Source organism: Abramis brama (assembly GCF_963993115.1).
Source record: "Abramis brama genome assembly, chromosome: 17".
NCBI lineage: Eukaryota > Metazoa > Chordata > Actinopteri > Cypriniformes > Leuciscidae > Abramis > Abramis brama.
The window spans coordinates 22,647,111-22,670,066 of NC_139979.1; the positions used below are offsets into that span (position 1 = coordinate 22,647,111).

Sequence of the window (22,956 nt, forward strand, 5' to 3'; positions counted from 1 at the left end):
CACACTAGATGCAAGAGACTAGATTAATTAGCTATGTATCTTTAATCCTCAGAAAGCTTGTTATTGGCATAACACACTACCACCTGTTCAATGCTCACACACACACACACACACACACACACACAAAGAGGCAAAGCCTTTAAAGCATGAATTATATCCATGAACCAGTGTATCTTAAGCCTAGAATATTCCCCTAATGAGTTGCCATAGCAAAGCAATTATTGTGGCACACGCAGCAATTCACACATTAATGGTGAAGCATTTCTATGCTTGTTTGGTTGAACATAATGTTCTTCACCATCATCATAAAATGTCTGCATGCGCAACCGCCGATTATAAATAGCAACATAAAAGCAAGTGGTGCAATCTTAGACTATGACAAAACGCACACCCAATCCACCACCCAAACCGGCTGCCATGGCAACACTGGCGACATCATAATGACTCCTCTTCCTGCAGATATTGAGCTGCGCTGTGTGGTGTCTCCTCCCCGAGAGCACCCATGGATATTATATCATCCCTTCTATAAGACAGAAACACACATACACACACACACACACACACACACACAAGCTTTCTGTCGACACTCATACATGTCGGCTATGCCTGTCAGCTCCAGTAGAGCTCGAAGCAAGCGTTTGAAGCCAACTTCTGGTGTTTAGCAAAAATTCACCTTGGTTTGTTGTCGTGACGGCACTTTCTTGGAAAAGAGTTTGAAGAGACATTTGCAGCTCTCTGTAGTTGAGGACCCTAAGCATCCTGGAATGATGGGGGGAATATTAATTCTGACTTCAGAGAGCTCTTCACAAAGAGCAGCCTGTTACAGCACTCATGGAGTCAACCAATGAGCTTCAACAATGAGTCACAGGCATTGGGCTCGCTGCCCTAATGGAGCTAAAAATAGCCTCAGAAACACCTGCTGGCTTGGAGCACTCACGGTGATATCTCATTTATCTTATGTTTCTCTGCTTGCCCTCCCCACTACCGTCGTTAAAAAGACAAACTTTGATTGACCATCCAACCGAGCACTCGGCGAAGAAACCTCAGGTCAACTCAGCTGGTAGCTGGCGGTTTAGAGATTAAGAATGGCCGGGTTAGACCAAATGGCCCTCTGGATAACACAACTTAACCCTGTTCCAGGCAGCGTGACATCATTGCGACACATTGTTGGGAAGAGAAGCTTTGACGTGTTCTAATGTGAACAATTAGGTCTAGGGATGTAAAGAATTGAATGATTCCAGTTTTGATTCCTCGTCATGGTTTTGGTTCCTCAACAGTTACATTAGCCATTCTTTTAATACTTTTTAGGAAAAAATATTTAGGGGGAAATGAAATTCCATTGCTAAATGAGATAAATTAATAAATGTCAAACAATTCTTGCAAAAGTTGATTGGACTTTTTACACTGTAAAAAAAGTTGCTGACTTAAATTTGTAAGTACAATCAACTTGGATGTTTAAGTCAACTTAGATTACATTAAACTGACTTAAAAAATGAGTTGAATCTTGTATAACTGTATAATAAAAAGTATAATAAAAAGTAAATTGCTTAACTTATTTTGATGAGTTAAAGCAATGTAAAAACAAATGTTGTCATAACTTATTTTTTACAGTGTATGTTGCTTTCTTGAGGAAGCACAAACACTATGCAATAATACATCTTAATTATGCATTAAACAGCAATGGTAAACAAATAAAAAATGTGGTAAACATATTTTACTCTTTTTTTTCTTACTGACAAAACACAAAACGTGTATCTAAACACATTGTCATATGAACAACCAGCCAGTTACAACACTGGGTTACACTTTATTGTAAGGAAACGTTGTTACAGTGTAATTACATAATTAAGTACTAAGTAATATTAGGCCTACTTGCTTTAGGGTTGAGGTTAGGGTTAAGGTTTGGTTTAGGGTTAGTTGCATGTAATTACCCATAATTTACTGTTATTATTACTATAGTAAAAATAGTAAATAAAGTGCTTTGATTCACTAATAAGAACCGACTCATGATTCTCATTTGTTTGGGAATCATACCTTTTGGGAATCATAGCGTTTTTCGCGTACAGACGACAACGTTGTCAAAACAATCCCCGTTCACACGGATCCGCAAAAACGACTAAAAACGCTGTAGGTCTATTATGCTGCCAGGCCAGTATTTGGCAATGTCACTTTATAAAGAAACACTACGCGCCAATAGACTGAACATTTTCATGCACTGTTCAGGAAACTTCAGCTGTGTTTTAGTACAGTATCGCCATATTCATTTTTAGTACAGAAAACGTGTTTTAGACCATTTAGCGAACCGAATATCAACCGTTTCTGTCATTGGATTAGGTCCACTGTGCTTTCATCATTTATTGTTAAATAAACTTAGTAAATGAAGCAACAGGTTGGATGCCATAGAACCGCAATGACGTGCATGTTTTTCATTCTATTTTAATTGTCAACGTGGCACTTGTTGAGAGTACAGTGGGAAGCGGTCCATTATTGCATCACCTGACATCATCACTAAATCAATGTTATGAGACAAAACATGCTCACACCTTGTGTTTTGGCCTTGAGCCTTCACGAGAACATTATGTGCAATGAAGCCAAGAAGAGCTGTTGATGTATTAACGCCAGTTGAGCTGAAAAGAGAGTCGCAAACCAGCAGTAACTGGGCTAAATATAACTGCATTTCTGAGCACACTCTTAATATAGGGAATGTGTGAAAGACTGTCAAACGTGTTGAGCCATCTGGTAATTTTAACTCGGGCAAAAATAAAAGCAACCTGTCAAATTTATGTAAGCTATTGGGCGGCCCGCTCCCACCCTTAACCTCCCACATTTCAAGCACCTTAGCTTTCATGAACTGTCTTCTTTAGTTGTGGTTTTACTTCTGAATTCTCAACTGAACGGTATGACATGAGAGGAGAATTGTGGTGCAGATGTGGCACTGAATCAGTAAACACAAGTTTGAAGACCGTAAGCACCCTGTTTTATTTTTAGCAGGAAGGGATGACAAGCATCCTGGCCTGTGTCCAAACGGTTCCTTTTCCCCCAGAGGGCCAGACTCAAGGGATATGGTGACGCATCTGCTGTACTACATTTCCCATAATCCCTTGAGCAATGCATTTCTCATAGACTCATGTTTCTCATTACTGTTGATTACAGAGATAATCAAAGCGTCGAGTTTGTAGTGCTGCATCCAGCTACAAAAGCAAACCACCCACACACCGTTAAGTGAAAAGGTACTAAATTAGACTCTTAATGAACCGTCTATACATGACACTTTTTACTGGGAGAAATGTGTCACGCTATGATTTGTTACCTTTTAATTTTAAAGGAAATATACTTAAGTTTAATTTGGCTTGACAGAGTCAGTGGTAATGTTGAATAACTAAATTAAATTACATGGTTGATGACATTTAAAAAAAAGTATTATGCATAAATAAGCTCATATTTTAGTATGCTTCAAATGCTGCATATGTTAACCTTTCTTGTAGTGAGACTTGCCTACCCTGCGCATCGTTTATGTACAGATAACAAGCTGCAAAATAATCAGGTGCCCTATAAATTAGCCTACGGCACAGTTAAATGGAAATCTATTTCTTAACCTCTGTTCTCATAACAGTTTTTTTATGTTTGGGGGGGATATGGTATGTTTCTTAGCAAAAACAGGGTGATGCTTTTTTGGCTGTATATGCTGCGGTGACTGAGTGCTCATTACGGCTGATGTTATTCTGAGCTGCAGGCGTGTCTAAAGCAGGAAACGCTGCTGTATTTTTAAGTAGAAGCTTATTCCTCACAGCAAAAACAGGACAGGGGGAATCCAGATCATTCCATTCAGCAAAAAAATATGTTTTTGGGTATATTTTTGGATGCATTATAAAATATGGGGGGGGGGGATTTTTCAGAAAAATATACTGGTAAAATATGAGCGTATAAAATATAAATTACTTTTCCTGGTGTATTTAAAAATAGCCTTCCCCCGACATACATTGTATACTTTATTTAGAAATTTGAGGGTTTAAATAAAATATATTTCAACAAAACATATTTTCATTACATATACATACATACATACATACTCTACATACATATACACACACACAAATGTTGAGTTTCCATGTTTTATGGGGAAATTCAGACTTTTTTTACAGTACAAACTGTATATCCCCTAACTCTAGTTCTAAACACAATCTTCAAAGAAATCTGTCTGCATTTCTACATTTTCTAAAAAAGAAAAACAAAATTCACTGATTTATGAGCTGTTTTCCCCTCATGGGGACCAAAAAATGTCCCAACAAGATAGAAAAAAATTCTAAAATACACACACACACAAATATATTTTCCTAGAAACCTAGAAACTCTTTCAAATTTGGTAAACCAATCAAAATCACTTCTAAATCTCAAAAACATAAAAAGGCACATAGCACATAAAGCTCACATTTAAGAAATGTGATCACATCCATAACATTACGCATCAGTGAGAGAGTCATTCCACTCATAATGTTGCATATTACATTCATAGTAACAGCCCAACAAAATTTTTAATTTTCTACTGTATAGTTCTCCATAGACTGCATGATCACATTACTTGCTTATCACTGTCATTAGCATAATCCAAAACATCATTTTTCAAAGTAAAATAACCTGGGGTCATAGAGTGAAAGGCTACAGATAAAAACAACAAGATGATGCATGAACAGCCATTTATTTTATTCAGAAGTATATTAAAAACCACAAGGATGGCAAAACTGCAAAAATCATTTAATTGTCACTAATTATCACCTACATTAAGGGACTTCTTGCTCTGTGAGCATAAAATTGCTGCAAGTGTATTAGAATAGATTTACGAGTTCTTTACACTGTTTTCGCTGAAATAGACAAGTGAAATAAACTGCTAAATATTTTCCTCCAACGCTGGCTGACACAAGATGATTTTCACCTGTTCATGCAATACATTTTGTTGATTCAACACAATACTTAGCCCTCTAAAGTGTTTGCTTTAATCCACATAATCAGAATGACTATAACATTTGTTCGAAGACTAGCTTCAATGGTTTAAAACTGACAGTGAGCGCACATTAGCATTACAATAAACATCCTCCGACAGCCGCATAGCTCCCATAGATTTCTGGCTCGACTCTGATCACATATTTTCAAATAGCTGTTTCCTTGAGCTTGGTTAGTGTTACAGAATAAATCCTTAAGTCTGCACTCTTAAGAAATACTTAACTTGACCTATTTGCCTCAGTTACCAAAACACATCTGATCGTTGATCACACAGTGAAAAGATCACAATGTTATGAGAACTACTTCAGATAGCCTACTCTACACTCTTTGAATTTTGCAGCTATGCTATTTGCATCGAGCAGAGCGACAGAAATGAAACACAAAAAGAAGAAACAGTCTTTTTTTATAACAAGTAGACCCTCGTTAACAATAATTTAAACCCGACTGCATATCACATGACGGTGACAAAACTCTCTGTTAATAACTGTTCCACTGTACGGTTATATTAAGAGTATGTGGAGATGGTATGATGGCGAAGTGCCACGGTGGCTAATCTTAGCACGCTAATGCTATAAGCTGAAAATAACATACTAATAATAGCTGACCCATAGAGCGTGCAACAGGCCGGCCGGCCTGCCTCACTCTGGTGGCTGTTGTTTAACCACATATTTCTGTATAATGCCTCGCATGCCTGTAAAGGGCTTTCACTGGACAGATGAGCATTAATTGAATTGTTCGGTATCAGAGTTTTGATGGGTGGAACGGGACGCCCTACTGACCTGGTTGGTTGGATTTAGCCTCCTAACAGGTTGCTCCGCTGAGCCTTATTGAAGACGACAGCTCAGTCTTTCTCGTCTTTATGCACAGTACACGAAAATTAGGTTTTGAATAAAACCCTTAAAAAGGCTTTATATAGAACTCTCGGTTTCTTGACTCATTTTGTAAAAAGAAAGTTTCTATATAGCCTAAGGAGAAATGTCTGTGTATTACTTTCATGTTTAATGGGTTATTTCATTTTTTTTCTAGTGATAAAGTATGTTTGATTCATAATATTTAATTAAAATGAAAAATGTATTAAAACAAAATTTATTAATTAAAAGTAAATCCATAAAGTGATGGGAAGGTTCTATCTATGAAGTGCCTGACAGAACCCTCTAAGGTTCTAGAACCTTTTTTTTCTAACAGTGTATATTTAGAACGGCGGGATTGCATTATGCTTTGCTTGTGCTGATTAAAAAATTCAGTGAAATTTCAGCTATGTTGCAACAAAGCTGAAATCTAGACATAACTCCTGCGGTTCTGCAATGATACGTGCAAGAGAGAAAAATCAGAGGTGAAGCAATACCCTCCACCCTTCTTTCAGGAACTGAAATGACTCCATCTGTCTTCTTAATATACAATACATGCACTTCCTCCCCCCCCCACCCCCAATTCACCCCAACTTTCATATCATGGATTTCCCAGAACACCACATTCTGAACCGGTCAGAGGTTGTGAGAGCAGCTTTCTGGCAGCAACCGCAAGTCAGAAACAACAGCAAAGAGCAAAAATGAGTCAAGCTCAAATTTTAGACAATAAAGCAAACACACACTCGCTCAGTGATGTCATACCCGAGCTCTCAGCAAACAGTGTCAGGTCAGAAATAGAATGGGCTGATTGTCTTTGGCAAATGCAAAAAGTAACGTGCCTTTCATGTTGACAGCGTATTTCTCTCAGGAAGTTTCCTCTCTCTTGAATTAAAGGCTAAAGTCGCATAACATCCTGTACGCGTTGTTTTCATGCCCATTATAACCTACCCTTTCTGCCAAAATGACGTCTGACAGGATAATTACACATACCTCAAGCCGCCTCCCTGTTAGTTCAGTGATTTAAGGTTAAACCAACTAATACACATCCACAGAACGGTGCTCCCCTGAAAACTTTCCCCTCAGAGATCATTGCAACATCAAAAACACAATCTTACAGTACTCAGAATCTTGCAACCCAGCAGAATAAAACTCACTTGATGATGCTGCCACAAGTTTAGGATGTGATCCTTGTTATCTCAATACAGAAAATACTGACAGAGATCTAAAAAGCAGTCACCTGAGTTGTTGACGTTGTGCATATCAGCGTTGTGAGGGGTCAGAGGCAGCCGGTGTTTCCCGATGCCGTCTGCAGAGAAACAAGAGTCGGCCTCGTAAATGGTCTGGAGCATTAGTACTTCAGTTAGCAGCACATCGTCTGCCAGCTCTGCTCTTCCTGTATTGCTGTCAACTTGTCCCTTCCTCTTCTCTCGGTCTCTCTCTGTGTGTTTGTCTCTCTCTCTCTCTCTCTTTCTCTCTCTCTCTCTCTCTCAAGAGACCAGGAACATTCGCCCCTGCCTCCTCCTCCTCCTCCTCCTCTTAAGCGACACCCGAAGAGTGACAGAGCTCTCCCTCACTAACACTAAAAAGCTTCACTCCTCCTCTGCTCTGCTCATCTCTTCTCTTCGATCCTTCTCCAGTCGACACCTAAGTGGCTCTGAGAATCAGCAGGAGAGTCTCTCACACTCTCTACGCTCTGCCTTCCTCTTGTCCCGACAAAACTGCTTGTTATTTTCTCTCCGATGTGTCAGATTCACTGGTTTCAGTCCTCCCTCCCTCTCAAACAGGTTTTTGTTTTTTTTGTCCTCCAAGGTGGCTCTCCGCTTCTTCAGAGATGCAGCTCCTGATTCTATCTCTCCCCCTCTCGTTTTCCGTCAAGTTGCTTGCTGCAGAGAGGAGGAGGCTGATTTGCATGTGAATCAACAAGAGCATGGCCCACAGGTGACAGAAATAGAACAATGGCCGGCTCGGGCTATAAATAGGTCAGGCGCGGTGCGGGGATTGGAGCAGCATTGATGCGTTTAAAAATACCACACCAAACACAGCTGTGGCCCTCATCTACAGCCAGAAGGCATGTCTCTGTGTCTATCTCTCTTTCTGTTTTAGTATGCTGTCATTCTTTATCTCTTTTCTCATTTTCTTTCTCGCTCCATCTCTCTTCTATTATCATGCTTCTGGCCTCCATAAAAAGACACACAACCAGTTTTTTTCCTGCAGATATAAATATAACCTCCCTACATTTTGCTTGACATGTTGCCGCAGCGCTGACACTCTCGCAGGGTTTCTGTGCTTAGCACACAGAGAAAAAAATGCAAAATTTCTATGGTTGAGAACACTACAGTACACGCATTTCAGATCTTGCATTCACGCTTGGTGTATTGTGTATTGATTAAAATATGAATGTGCATGTTGCATAAGGAACTGCAAAAGCTCAACATGCCAATAAATATCCACTCTATTTATATCTAAGCTTATTTTATAGTCTGATACTAGTGGTTTTCAAACTGTTCTGGACCCGCTTACAGGGTTCCCTTCCTAAAATATACCGGCAGCTGTATATTTTCATGTATAAGATTTGTGAAAACAGATGTTAAATAATTGATATTAAAATATGAAATCATATTTTTAAATATATTAAATAAATAAAATTACATAATTGTTTTCTAAATTAAATAATCACCTTTAATACTATTATTATACTCTTTATTTTATTGTACTTTAAAAAATATTATCTTCAACATTTTATTAATATCATAATTGTTAACATGTTAACTTTGACAGCTATGAAAAAAAAAAAGTATATATATGTGTATATATATATATATATATATATATATATATATATATATATATATATATATATATAAAACATTTATTTATTTATTTTATTTGTAATTGAAAAATTATATTTAGATGGTTTTGCATTCTCTTCTAAAAATGTTCCCTGAGAAACTTTGTTCGCTCACAAAATTGTTGTGCTCCCCAGGAAACTTTGCCTTTTGTGATGGAAATATGAGGTGGGAAGAACAATATTTTAGCGAGCAAACGTAAAAGATTTGCAAGCGAATGCTGTGTTTCTCTGCGAAATGAGAATGCAAAAGTTTTGCGAACAACAGGATTTTTCTACTCATCTCATATTTTTCATCACCTTCCCCTTAGAGGCTTCGTAGAACCTTTAGACTTCCACAAAGTTCTTTAAAAACACATCAACACACTGACCTGAAGACCCATTAATGAAACACCAAGAACTTTATTAACCACTAAAGAACCATATAGCAACTCAAGAACCCAATACAGCCAAAAATGGATCTTGATAAGTGAGGGTTTCTTGAACCTGAGGTTCTGCACTAAAGAACTTTTATTTTTAACAGTGTACTATGTGATATTTCATTGCCAACTACTTTCATTGCCAAGTACAGTTCTCAGGAGAACACATTCTTTCCTAGCTTGTGTAAACACTAACGCACGTCTAAGCTGAACTTGTTTAGCTTGTGTTTGTGTGTGTGGTCATTTGTGGAGCAGGTAGGGTGTATATTGAGGCCAGTGTTGCTCTACAGGAGGGATTTCCCTGGCCAAATGTGTTTAAGATGAATTAGTAGCTCAGAGCACACAGGGGGAGCCATCTGTGTGACAGTCAAACTTTATTTAAAACTCTCACTCCAATCCCTTCTGTTGTCACACTGCTCTGAACTCTAATCCATATTTTGCTTTATTGTAATAACTTTTCCTGATCATTTTTTTTAGACAAAACTGATTCTCCTGACATTAACAAATCAGAAAATCCAGTTTTGCATATTTCCAAAATGGACTTTGATGTTATTTAATGAAACACAAGGATGTGCCTCCTTGTTTGGGGGACATGTCACAGGGGATGTGTGTTCTTTGTTTGTTTGTGTGATTTTGAATTAGTTTAGAACAGTTTTCTTGTGTTTTCAGTTAGTTACCTTGGCTATTCATTGTTTGATTATCGTTTGCACCAGGTGTAAGTCGTTTGGTCTGTGTATTTAAGCTGTTTCTTTAAGTTCACTGTCAGATCTTGTCATGTTTACTTTGGTTCTTCTGTTGTCGTTTTCTAGTTCTGAGTTTGTCCTGAGTTCTTTGTTGAATCTTTAAAATGCTGCATTCAGATCCTGCACTCATCTTTATTGCAACCATTGGTGAAAGAGAGAAAAGAAAACTGTACCCTAGCAAGTTGATTTGCTAATGTTTGACTGTCAAACATCTTCCAGCAAATCAGCTGCAATGTATCTGGTTGACAATAACTTCCACACTTAGTGCTGCTCTTGGTTATCTTTATATATTTGTATATGTACTATATGTAGGCCCACCAAATAACCCCTTTCCCAGTCTGAAGCTTAAAAGCATCTGGTCACCCAAACGCTAAGTGCTAATCATGCTAAAAGCATCTCATAACACTGAGCATTTAAAGAGGTGGGTTTCACTTCCTCAAGCATAATGGCTAATGATTTTTTTAGGATGAGCTCAAGGGGAGTTTGAAACAAGCATGCTTGGAAAGGGTTACTGATATTAGTAAATATTATAGCAAGAGTTTAAGTACCTGTAACTCAAGTAATCAATGGCATAAGCATGCATCTGTAAATAGCGCATAAAATATAGCAGTCTGGCGTCCTTATGAACTCACTGAGCTAGTCAGTTAATGGCACTTTCTACTGCAGACATACACATTTAATCAACTGCACTATACAGGAAGGTTAATATCCAAGACAACCAATTAATTAATCTATGCTTTGACCATGGGTATCGAGAACTGGTTCCACTTTAAAACCAGTTCTAAATTTCCAATGGATTCGATAAAACACTCGCATTTCGATTCTGCTTATCGTTTCCTATGTGTACATTTTAATGTAATTTTAACCCTCAGGTTGTGTTTAAAACCCTATAACACTTTTGATGTTCCCGGTCAAAAATGACCGGCCTACAAAAAATAGCTAATAAATCACTTGTTATGCTATATTATAACCCAATATTGGATTCAATCTTTTTGTCAACTTGTTCTCTTTCAATTAGGACTGGTTTTATATTTCTATTTGCATCTGATTAATCGTAGGCCTCATTTATCTGAGAGTAGGCATCTCATTTTGGTCAAAAATTGTCAGCCATTGAAAGTGAATGGGAGAGACTGAAAATAAGAGAAAAATGTAGTTTTCAGGAGCATGTTCATTATGTTCATGTACACATATGTACATGTGTGCTTGCAAACATCAAGCCCTTGGACCTGTGCATGTGTGGATACATGCATACACACATTACCCAAACACACACACATGTTAAAACAGACAAACTATTTTGAGTATTAAACACATTCTTTTTCACAGAGAGAAACTTGATCCTACCCTGAACTGCATCTAATATCCATTCATCCATCTGACATTCTCTCTCTCTCTCACACACACACACACACACACACAGACACGTATGCACAAACTGGATTTAGTCCGCAATGACCCTGTTTCAAAAGAATCTTTCTTTCTTGTTCTTTGTTTCATCACAGTTTTCAAACAAAATATTATGATATTTTGTTTTGGGACTAAAATGTACAATATAGATGTTATAGCACAGACACATATAGATGCTTCACAGTGCCTTGCTTAGCAGCACAATGGCGAAGAAGTTCTGTGTGCATGATGTTCTTCATCAGATCATTGATCAAGATTCAAGTGAGGAGGAGGCGATGCAGGATGGCTCTCAGAAGAAAAACTACCTTGCCTCATAGGCGTGGGTGAAGACCAGGACAAAGTAACATCTTTCGACCAGAATGTAACCGTAACATCAAGTGGGCCCTCATCATCAGAAGACTGCTGCTCATCAGTTGTTTCAAGGTCTGTAGCATGTGGTGCCTTCTTCTTCTGATACATCTTCTAATGCTCCTTCACTGCTAGATCCATCCTGCATCGCCTCCTCGTCACTGGTGTCTTGATCAATGATCTGATGAAGAACATCATGCACACAGAGCTTCTTCACCATTGTGCTGCTACAAAATAAATGCCAAGCAAGGCACTGTGAAGCATTTATATGTGTCTGTGCTATTACATCTATATTTGAATCCTTAAATCCTTGAATCGATCTATAGATGGATGAATGGATATTAGATGTAGTTCAGGGTAGGATCAAGTTTCTCTCTGTGAAAAAGAATGTGTGTAATACTCAAAATAGTTTGTGTGTTTTAACGTGTGTGTGTGTTTGGGTAGCGTGTGTATGCATGTATCCAAACATGCACAGGTCCAAGGGCTCGATGTTTGCAAGCACACATGCACATATTTGTACATGAACATAATGAACATGCTCCTGAAAAATAATTTTTTAGTTCTCCTCCCTTCACTTTCAATGGCCGGGTACACCACAAGTATAACTTTGTGCCATTTTGTACAAAATAAAAGTTTTTCAAAACAAACTTCCCTGTGAAACATTAAAGTAGACTAGTGTGATCAACAGTGCAATTTTTTTTCATATTTTATTTAATATTTCCAAAATTATTCATAAATTATGCTTTTTTTACTCAAAAAAATCAGTCAAGTTGACAAAAATATTGAATCCAATATTGGGTGATAATATAATATAATGAGATATTTATAAGCTATTTTTTGTAGGCCGGTCATATTTGATCGGGAACACAACAACTGTAACAAGGTGACAAACCCCCCCCCTAAAAAAGTACGAAAATTGTCAAAAAACATTTGAGAAGTTATACCCTTTGTAAACAAAGTCACTAAGTTTCAGTCCAATGGGATAACATTAACTAGTATTTTCTGGAAAAATAAAATCTTCTCCGGGTCAAAATGACCCGAACACAACCTGATGGCATTCAAGTGCAAGAAGACGCAAAATAACTCATCTATAGTCTCAGTGGAGGTTATGTGCAACAAACTTCAATATTCTATAAAACAGTTTGCATCGCTTCTGGTTCAGGTATGCGCTTTGATAAATACCAAAAATACCATTTTACTTAAGATACTTTCAGAAGAGCTTCCAAAGATGAGCATAATCGATGTCCATCGCATATGCAGATTGATATCTGAAAGTGTTTTTATTTTATTTTTCTTCTTCTCAGTAACATTTAGATATTTAAATAGGATAAAACACCAACAATAAAAAGAATTAGCTACGTTAGCGGATCGCTAGTCCGGTTATCTAAGTCCATATAGATATCACCGTCAGTTTGCACTTCTGTTAACACTTTATTCGACAAGTGGATGCAATGAGACCTATTTTCCTGTTTGTTCATGTGACATTCGGCGTAAAGTCGATTCGCTATTTTTGTTCATGGTATTCAGCTGCAAAAGAAAGTTTTTCAAAATGATACAGAATAAATATAATAATTTATATAAATAATTAAATGTTTGATTTCATTTTTATTTTAATTTTTTACCTTATTGAGATCAAAACAGAGAATAGATACGCATCGGAATCGATTAGCAGAACCGGAATCGCTAAAATTCAAAAGATATGCAACCCTAATTTGGATGTCATAATTTCGATATGTAATAAATTTGTTCCGCAGAAGAAAGTCATACAGGTTTTTACGACATGAAGGTCAGTAAATGGTGACTTCTGGGTGAACTATCATTTTAAGTGTGCATCTTCATAGTATGTCAGGTGATCGATTTAGATCACCTCAAAGATCCCATCTCCTCTGCATCTAAAATACTCTTCGCCATTTACTTACAGATAGCCTATACACTGATATTTGTACATTACTTCCCCATGGTTTTTGAAAGGAAAGGGTATGTATATTTGTGTCCAAAAAGAGCAAGTTGCCCTGATAAATGGACAGAAAAAAAGCTAAGTGGCAGGGGCCAGTTATAGCTCATCCACGTCAGCACTGGCCTTTATTCGTTCTAGTCTTATTAAAGCATTTAAGTGTAGCGTCAAAGTGTAAGCTGGAGTTACACACACACAAACACAAATATGCCTGGCCACTGCTGTCACCTCCAGGACACGAGCTGGATCAGACAAAAGCTCCTGCGTTTTCTGAATTTAAATGTGAGGTAAATGGAGAGCTCTCAACAAAACAGGGTAATAGAGAGAAAAGGAGAACAAGAGAGCACATCAAAAGGAAAGGTCGCCACAATGGGCTTTGTGTCGCATCACAGACGGCACCACATCATGCTCTGCATTTACACAGACAAAAGGTGATGGAGTTCAGTTTTTATATAGATGTATATATTACAGCTTTTTTGACTACATGAAGTAACTCACATACAAAACAAGACTCAATTGCATTATGTCCATACATTTCCGTCCAAGCACATTATATATTTTTTTCTTTCAAGGGCACTAAATGTGTTTACTCTGAAAGCTCTGCACTCTTTCTTTGGTTCTTTACTCTCGCCTCGTTCCATATAAAGGCAGCACTGCATTAGCTGTCCTCCGGATGAGCAAATATTGCTCTTTAGTTAATTAGATCAGACTGCAGCGTGTTTTTGTTCCATACTGGATGATGACCACTTTGTGTGGGAGAGGAGGTGTCAGTTCCAGAGTGTCTGCTCACTTGTTTTTCTTTGCTTCAAAGATGTCTTTTTTTTTTTTTTTTTTTGTCTGTCTGTCTCTTTCTCTCTGCAACTCTTAAATCCAATAAATGGATTAGGTGCACTGTCTGACCAAGAAATTACACTTTTTCATTAATGGCTTGGGTGTATGTGAGAGAGACAGTAGCTGTACTTTTGAACACAAAATTGCTAAAAAAAATATCAAAAGAAATTATCTACACCTGAAAAACAACTATTTTATGAATGTCTTCAAATGAGTAGCCTTAAATATTCATAAAGAGAATTAATGTAGTCTATTCTCCTCAGAATATTATTAACAGACTAAAGGTATGATGCAATAATGATAACAGTCCTTTCAAGTCCATAAGATGTAGCTATCAAAGTTATTATATTTGTTGACCTGCTTTTTTAAAAAACTTTAATAGCATTTTCCAATTAAGCAGCATCCCAGCAAACACATTTACGTTGTGGCAACGTCTCTGGCACGTTGCATTTCTGCTATGGCAACGTCGCTGTCTACGTGCTTGCAACATTGTAACAACGTAGAATTGTAAGACGCGACAGGGCTGTAGCAACGTTGTTGCGCGACATTCAGCAACTGAGAGACGACGTTCTGACAATATTTTTATATGCTGCTATATCCCCCCATTTAGCATTTTGTTAGATAATTATATACTTTTTATCGTTTATTGTTTATCTATATTATTATTTAATGGGGCTATCAACACCTGCAAGTGTACACTTTGAAGAGTAAAAATGACAGAAGGTTTCGTTAATTCAACTTTATTAAAACTCCATCAAATTGCACTTCCAAAAGTAGGCTAATACATTTGTGGAAAAAAACCCCGAAATAAACTAATATACAAAATTTATTTTAAGTATAATAAATAAAACATAAAAAGCAAAGGTAGATCAGAACATTTAATGAACAAAACCGGGTCTGTATGGCAGACAGTAGCCGAAAGCCGGACGATACAGAGGAGCAAACGAATGAGACTAAATAGCGGAAAAATCGAATGAAAAACTAAACAGTGCAAGCTAGGCTACATTAATCACATTAAAAATTAAAGTTGTAGGTTGAGTTTGATAGCTGAGGTAGGCTAAATTAAACGCAGTACTCACGTATCCTTGCTCGATGAAGAACAAGACAACACAATGAGCCCAACAGGTGGTTGGGATTCAAAAGTCTGATTTTCCCGCTTCAGGGCAGTGACGAGTACATTATGTAGTCCAGTGGTTGTCCAGACACCCTAGGCACAACCTTAAGCAATGGCCCTGAACGGTGGTTTAATGTCAACATTGTGACAACGCTGTAACAACCTTCACCACACAACGTAGTTATAGCAACCTTTTGGCCATGTTGTTAAAACGTTGTTAGAAGGTCGGGTACGTTGCGCCAACGTTCTGTGTTTGCTGGGATGACACAAGCATGAGTGCTTGAGTGAATATTATTCGGAATTAACATGAATCGACTTTAAAGTGATTGAGTTGTAACGTGGCCACAGGCACACTGATATTCAAACAAAAGCACATTTGCAAGAAAGATATTATACAACTGTTCAACAAACAACAGGGTAATAACTTACATTTTAGACACGATGTTGCCAGTTAATTTCTTTCATTTTGCTCCACCAACAGAAAAGGTTAGCCTACAAAACCGAAGCGAGATAAACCTTCTCCTATCCCAGAGTAACACACTGAACACCGTGGGGTTTCTTCTGAATGAATCAATGTTTTGAACAAATCGTTTGAGTGACTGATTCAATGAGTTAAAAAGTCACTTGTCGCCACCTACTGGCGTAACGATGTAACATGCAGAAAGATCGAGCCACAAATAATAAAGGCCTGTTCACACCAAAGGACAATATATCTATAAAGTTTTAATTGTTCTAATTCTATGAGAATAGCAAAGTTCATACCACAGCTATAATGATAACAACACAAAATAATGCTGTTAGAATCACTGAACGATTCAGAACGTTTTTCCAGCTAATGAACGATAAAAGCATATTAACAGCCAATCAGAATCGACCCTATACTTGCTCACACATTTAATGCAGCAAAAAGCTGCAGTGCGCTCTTAATAAACAAAGCATTACTGTTTGGCGTCCAACTGTTGGACTATAATGTTCTGTATATATAGCATAAACAATCCCTTGATGTGGAGACACCAATATAATTATAGCCAAGCCAAGGTGCTGTCAATGTTGTTCCGAAAATGCAATAGCCTACCAATGTCAATACTCACAGTTGGGAATTTCATGTGAGGGCAAAAGATTTTCATAATGGATTCAAGTTGGTCATGGGGATTCACCGTGTTGACTGACAGAAACGTGTTTACTTTGAAATTGACTTTTGTGTGAGCTGTGCTTTATACATTGCTACACAAGCCTTCTGCAAATAGATGATGGACCTTTTTTGCCCGCAACATTTTTTGCATATGTGACCACACATGACCTTCACATGCTCTCAAAAATTTCCTATAGTTTCCATTTCTGAAGTCGTGATAACAAGCTTGTAGCGTTCAAGCTTTTGTTGTCGAAAAGAACAGGAATCATGAAGGGCACCCGGTTTATTTTTTGCTTAATTATTGGTGTATATATATAGTCTCATTCATTGTCAAACGTTCACCACACTATATCAGCTTGCTGACAATTCCGGAATTTTAATTCCAAATGGCTACAGGTTATTTTCGCTGTGTATAAAACATGTTTCAAATAATTATTCATATATGTAAATATGCACTACTTTAACAACAAGACAAGCTGTTGTGGAGAAACCTAATGAAGAATACCAGTCACAGCAGCAATTGTGGTTACACTTTATTTCGATGGTCCACTTTAGACATTCAACTATGAGTAACTTTGCAACTACAAGTCAACTAACATTCATTTAAGTATTAGTAGACTGTTAGGTAAGGGTTAGGTGTTAGGGTTTGGGTTAGTTGTAAGGTTACTTAGTCTAATGTCTGTTGGTGGAGCATCAATAAAGTGTTATCAGATATTAAGCAGACAGTCTACAAATATTTTAATGAGAGTTAGGTGACATGTAGTTGAAAAGTTATTTATAGTTAGTAGAATGTCTAAAGTGGACCATCAAAATAAAGTTACCACAATTATTCTCCCCTCCGCCATGTTTAAAGTTGGGTATCAAAATTATCCCCAAAGTTCCCAGTGGTCTTGAGAGGGCATTCATGTCTAATTTTTAACTAACTTGTATTTGTGTAATTCCAATAGCACATGAAGGCAGCATTACTGACAGTGCGTCTGGAACACGCAAACACAGACAAGCTACTGTACTACTGGACAAGCTTCAGGACAATAACTAACTGTTATAAAATGTACTTTACATTTTTCATTTAGTTTTAGTTAGATACAGCAGTGGGATTTCCGTTTCAGTTTGGTAGGTGGGATGTCCTAACCCGATCTAAAGGAATAACGTAACTACAGTATTTTACAAGGTGGCTATTTTGTATGAATTTGTATAATGTGACTTGTATGAGAATGTACACTTTTTAAAAAAAGGGAAAGGCATGCAGGTCTACCCCTAAATATAACCGCCTGGGGCGTAAACATAAAAGTGAAATTCAAATAAATAATACAATTTTACAAATTCATAATTAGACACCAATTCACCAATGCAATGAGATTGTGTTAGATCTGACATGTGAAGATGGTTTTGATTCGTGTGAAAATTGTTTCAATAACAGAAACTACCTCAGTTTTATTTTTAGTTTACGGTAACCTAAGGGGAAAAGATTGTGAGTTACTACAAAAGAACAGGGTGAAATATTCCATGTGCAAATGTGTTTGTTTACATATGTGCTATTTATGCATGGCTATATTTGCTCCCCTCAGAGTTTCATCATAATTGTTTGTGGCATTATAAGTGGGATGTACTCGTTTCAGGTTGCCGTTGGCAGAGGAGCCCAGTGCTGTAGGTGGACCTGGAAACAAATGAGAAATCTCTGTTCTCCCCTGGGTCCTGGCTCATCTGGGGCAATACACCTCACAGACACACTGGCAACATTTCAGGTTCACGCTCACACACTTGCATCAGCTCTCCTTCCCCCCTCCCACCTTATCCTGAGGTTTTCCCTCCTCTGCTCACTGCCATGTCGTCCTTCACTAAGACCTGCTCAATCTCTCTCCATGTGAATTTGTCACCTCAGTCCAGCTCTATCCTGATTCAGCCACTAGGTCGAGCACGTAGAAGCCCAAAGGCATCAGGGTTGTTGACTGGAGGTCCAAACCCAATTAGCATCTCCATCTGGCTGTATTAAAGGGGCATGTTTCCGCTCCGTCTGATGATTTAGGCGCTGTGGCTTTATTAGGTTACTCAGTCTAGCCTCCGCTGGTATTTCCTGCAGGACATTTAGGTTGAGAGTGAGAGCACTTTGCGGATCGGATCAGATAATGTGCAGAAAGTGCTTCTTCTGTTTACCTCATAAATTTCAGTGGAAGTGTCTAATAATGAGGCAAGAAAGAAACCTTACTAACACACATAGGTCATTGTCAAGGGACTAAATGTAAAAAAAAAATGTAAAGTGATATTTAAAAAAAAAATTAATCTGTTATCCAAACATCTATGACTTACTTTCTTCTGCAGAACACAAAATACGATATTTTGAAGGTTGTTTCAAGATATATTTTGAAGGATGTTTTCCATATACAATGAAAGTCAATGGGGTCCAAAACAACTATAGACCCCACTGACTTTCTTTTTATAGACAAAAAATACTCAAAATGTCAACATGTTTGACAGAATTTTGTTTTAAAGGAAAATATATGTGGAAGGTGTGACTCAGTTGAACCAAATTTAGATGGAATAGAATGGGCGGTTACTGTCACAGAAAAACACCTTTTTACCAACAATAATCATGCAACTTATGATATGAATAGGTTTTTCGGAGGTAGCATTCAAAATCCACATGATGATTCTGGCCATTGTCAAATGCGTTTTGGTTTGTGAGAAGACTGGATCATTATACGGGTAAAAAAGGCTGCTTCTCCATCAATGGCCATTCAAAAGTTAAAGTGCATTATAAGAAAAAAAGAAAAAAAATGAAAGCAACCTATAAATGAGAAACATTTCATGCAATTTTTGGAGGGCCCTTCCGAGGCTGTTTGTGCATTTCTGATCAACTGCCGTTGAGATGAATGGGAATGTTAACAGGTTCTCCAGGTATTACATACCTCCTGGAAAAAGCATATATTGCATCAGTTTGGTTTTGCATAAATTATGTGTTCAGGATGGTTTCAGATTGTAAAATAATATTTCTACCACTTGAATATTTTATTTTCAGCAGGTTTGAATAATATTCTATGTAGATTATTTTATATCACCATTAGATTATTTTCCCCCAAATGAACGCTGCCATTTGCAGCAGAGATGACATCAGAAATTTCTCCTCATCCCATTTCTATTGGTATTCTCTGTGCGTTGCCTGTCTCTGAAGAGGCTTTGCCGTCTGTCCTTTCGGTGCTGTATTGATAAAGTTCTATAAATAGACATGTTGCTGTGCATGTCTCTAGGAGGGAAGGGACAGTTCACTGAAATCCCCCTGATCAATCAGACCATGACTGCTGGAGCATATTGATTTACCTCAAAATAACAGTCTGGCTAGATAGAGTTTAGCTCAACCACACAGTCTCTCTCTCTCTCTCTCTCTCTCTCTCTGACCTTTAACCTAATGCAGCCTACATCCTGAACACACCTCAGCCCTCACATTGGAAATATTTGACTCTCTCTCTCTCTCTCTCTCTCTCTCTCTCTCTCTCTCTCTGACCTTTAACCTACTGCAGCCTACATCCTGAACACACCTCAGCCCTCACATTGGAAATATTTGACTACCACCAACTTTATAAGCCATGTGGTCATCACCTGTCATAAATGCATACATTAATATTGAAATGATGACACTTTAAATTCCATATGAGGAGTTTTTTTTGTTTTTTTTATTGACAGTATCGGGCTCAAACCAGGAAAATCATGTTTTGTTAGTTAATTAAGTAAAAAAGAATGAATAAATAAATATGCGATAAAATATGTATTAATATAAAATATTATATGAATTATATTATATTATATTATATTATATCACCTCAGGTGTGCATTCTTTTTCTAATTCAACAGCCCGGAGTCAATTATTCCTTACATGTAGAGTAGAGTATCGTGTGAGAGAGATCAACTAAGCGAGCGCATTACCAGTATGCATCTAGCTGATATTCTTCAGGTCCATCTTATATTCAAATTCACAAAAACTGTTTGAATATCCATTGAGGAAAATGAAATCTTCGTCTTTGTCCGTTTAACAGTTAAGGGGATTTTCTATGAAAGCGCTAGTCAATGCATTTGTAACTTGCGTCTTGTTTCAGTCCCTTTCAATATAAAAGTGTTTACTACTGACTCAATCATAAAGACAGTCTTTGCTGCCATCTAATGGTGCAGTGCAATAATGTAGCTAACTTTCACTGAAGTCGAAATCACAATCACTAAAGGACCCTTTCTCAATACCAAATATGGCATGTTATTTATATAAAATATTATTTATTGAAAAAATATACTTAAATAAACAATATTAGCATTATAAAAGTAGTTCGTACAGGATTTCAGTTAGGCTAAATAAAATTATAAAGTTATGAAACTTCTTTGCCCTTGGCCAAATCGATTTGCTCTGGAACAAGTAATAGATTAAAAAGATTGCCCTTTTGATATACTCGAAATGAATTATACCTCATGTTTTAACACTATCTAAGAGCCAGCCGCAAATTCCCGAAGGACTGGCCGAGATGACGCTGTTCTCTGTGGGTACATGAGCACTGAACGGCCGCTGACTGTCTGGAGCTCGCATCTACGGAAAGCGTCTAAATAAATGGTCAAATAGGCGCTATGTTAATACGTCACATATTTGAGGTCTAAATTCTGTAACTACATTCTGGCCTAAAAAACTCTTAAACTACATTCCGTGACACAACAGTAGTAGGCTATTTGCAAAACTATGTAATTTGCTTGTCCGTCATGACACTTGCTGTGAGAAATGCAGGGGGCCAATGTTTCGGAAAACACTGAAGCTTCCCCGAGTGCCGCCATTGATTAGCAGACCATCACCTGCTGTTAGCATCCATTGACTCCCATTCATTTTGGCGTCACTTTGACAGCGAATAATTTTACATCTGAGGCGTTTAAAGACTCCATTTGTCCATTATTTATTTCTAAAGAAACACGAAAATCTATAAAAGGCTCCATTACCTTGTATCTTACGTTATGGCCCCGTAGAAGCCGTTTTTGTAAAAATAGGCTAACGATTGCGTCATAACCACGCGACTCTCTGTCGCACAGTAGAGAAATTACCGTATGGACAGGAGGAGAAGCTCGCGGGCAATCGGGGGGACGTGGAGGCAAAATGACAAAATAATTAATCAGAATACTTAGCAAAAGTTTCTCCTGCTCCTAGCTCATGGACACCTCCTACTCCCGCTCTCCGTCTCTGCAAGTTTTGGAAGGGAATGATTCAGATTTCTCTTGGCACAGCTACTAGAAGACAGACAGGTTGCTCACGTCACATCTACGTCGTCAAGCTCAGTTTGAGTCTGCGCAGTACGCTCAGCCATCAGGAAGTGAGTGCTTCTAATTGACTTCTCTTTTCTCCGCTGAATCCAATGGGGTCGCTGTGTCCATTTCTGTTACTGTCTATGTTCCCGTGGTGATATACTGGTAGAATATCACATGGCTGGAAAAGGCTCTCAGCCAATCAGAATCGAGAACCAGAACGAACTGTTGTAAATAATTTAATATAATATAATATAATATAATATAATATAATATAATATAATATAATATAATATAATATAATATAATGTAATGTAATGTAATGTAATGTAATGTAATACTGTATAGCATGAACTGAGAACAAATCTGTGAACTGGATGCCAGATGGCACATGTTTAGAGATCAGAGATCACAACAATAGTGGAATACTGAGGCTCCTCGCTGAGTTAATCTGAGGTTTTATCTCACAATAATCTCTACATCTCAATCCATCTCTCTGGAAACACATTCCATGTCCTCACGAGCAGAAATATACACTATAACATGCACACAAGGACACACACACTCTCATTCATTGACACAATGCAATCTCTAGCCGCTTACCATAACCTTACCCATCACAACTGCCTAAGTGCCTAACCCGAACCCTTACCCTAAACCATACCCTTAACCTAATTATAACCTTATCCCTAAAACCAAGTCTTGACCCTCAAACAGGCCTTTAAAGGGGTCTCAGAAAGTGAGGGCCGGCCAAAATGTCCTCACTTTACTCTCTTTGTCCTCACTCCAATGGTCTAAAACTCAAACTGGTCTTCACAAAGATAGCTGTACAAGTACACACACACACACACACACACACACACACACACACACACACACACACACACACACACACACACACTTCATGGTCCTTTTCCCCCCTGCAGTTGACAGTCCAGTAATGCTTAATCCATTACCTATTTAGGTATGTTACTATTTTGGGGATATTATCTGCTTTACAACCAAATTGCTCAATCTCACACATTTTTTTTTAATGATCATACTTTTTCTTGGCT

The 22,956-nt window shown here is 37.7% G+C and overlaps 1 protein-coding gene across 3 annotated transcripts in view; it reads right to left on the reverse strand.

Annotated features, from left to right (window-relative positions):
* Positions 1–22,956, reverse strand: part of hdac9b (histone deacetylase 9b) — a 59,573-nt gene that overhangs the window by 24,154 nt on the left and 12,463 nt on the right. The window contains exon 1 of one of the 3 annotated variants that reach the window (XM_084089814.1): positions 7,084–7,733. The exons of 1 other annotated variant lie outside the window; for it this stretch is intronic. In XM_084089814.1, the coding sequence (XP_083945940.1) occupies positions 7,084–7,195 (112 nt within the window). In that variant the 5' untranslated portion in view covers positions 7,196–7,733. Of the gene's footprint in view, positions 1–673; positions 815–7,083; positions 7,734–22,956 lie in introns of those variants that run through there. One more of the 3 variants, XM_084089815.1, reaches the window with a different exon arrangement.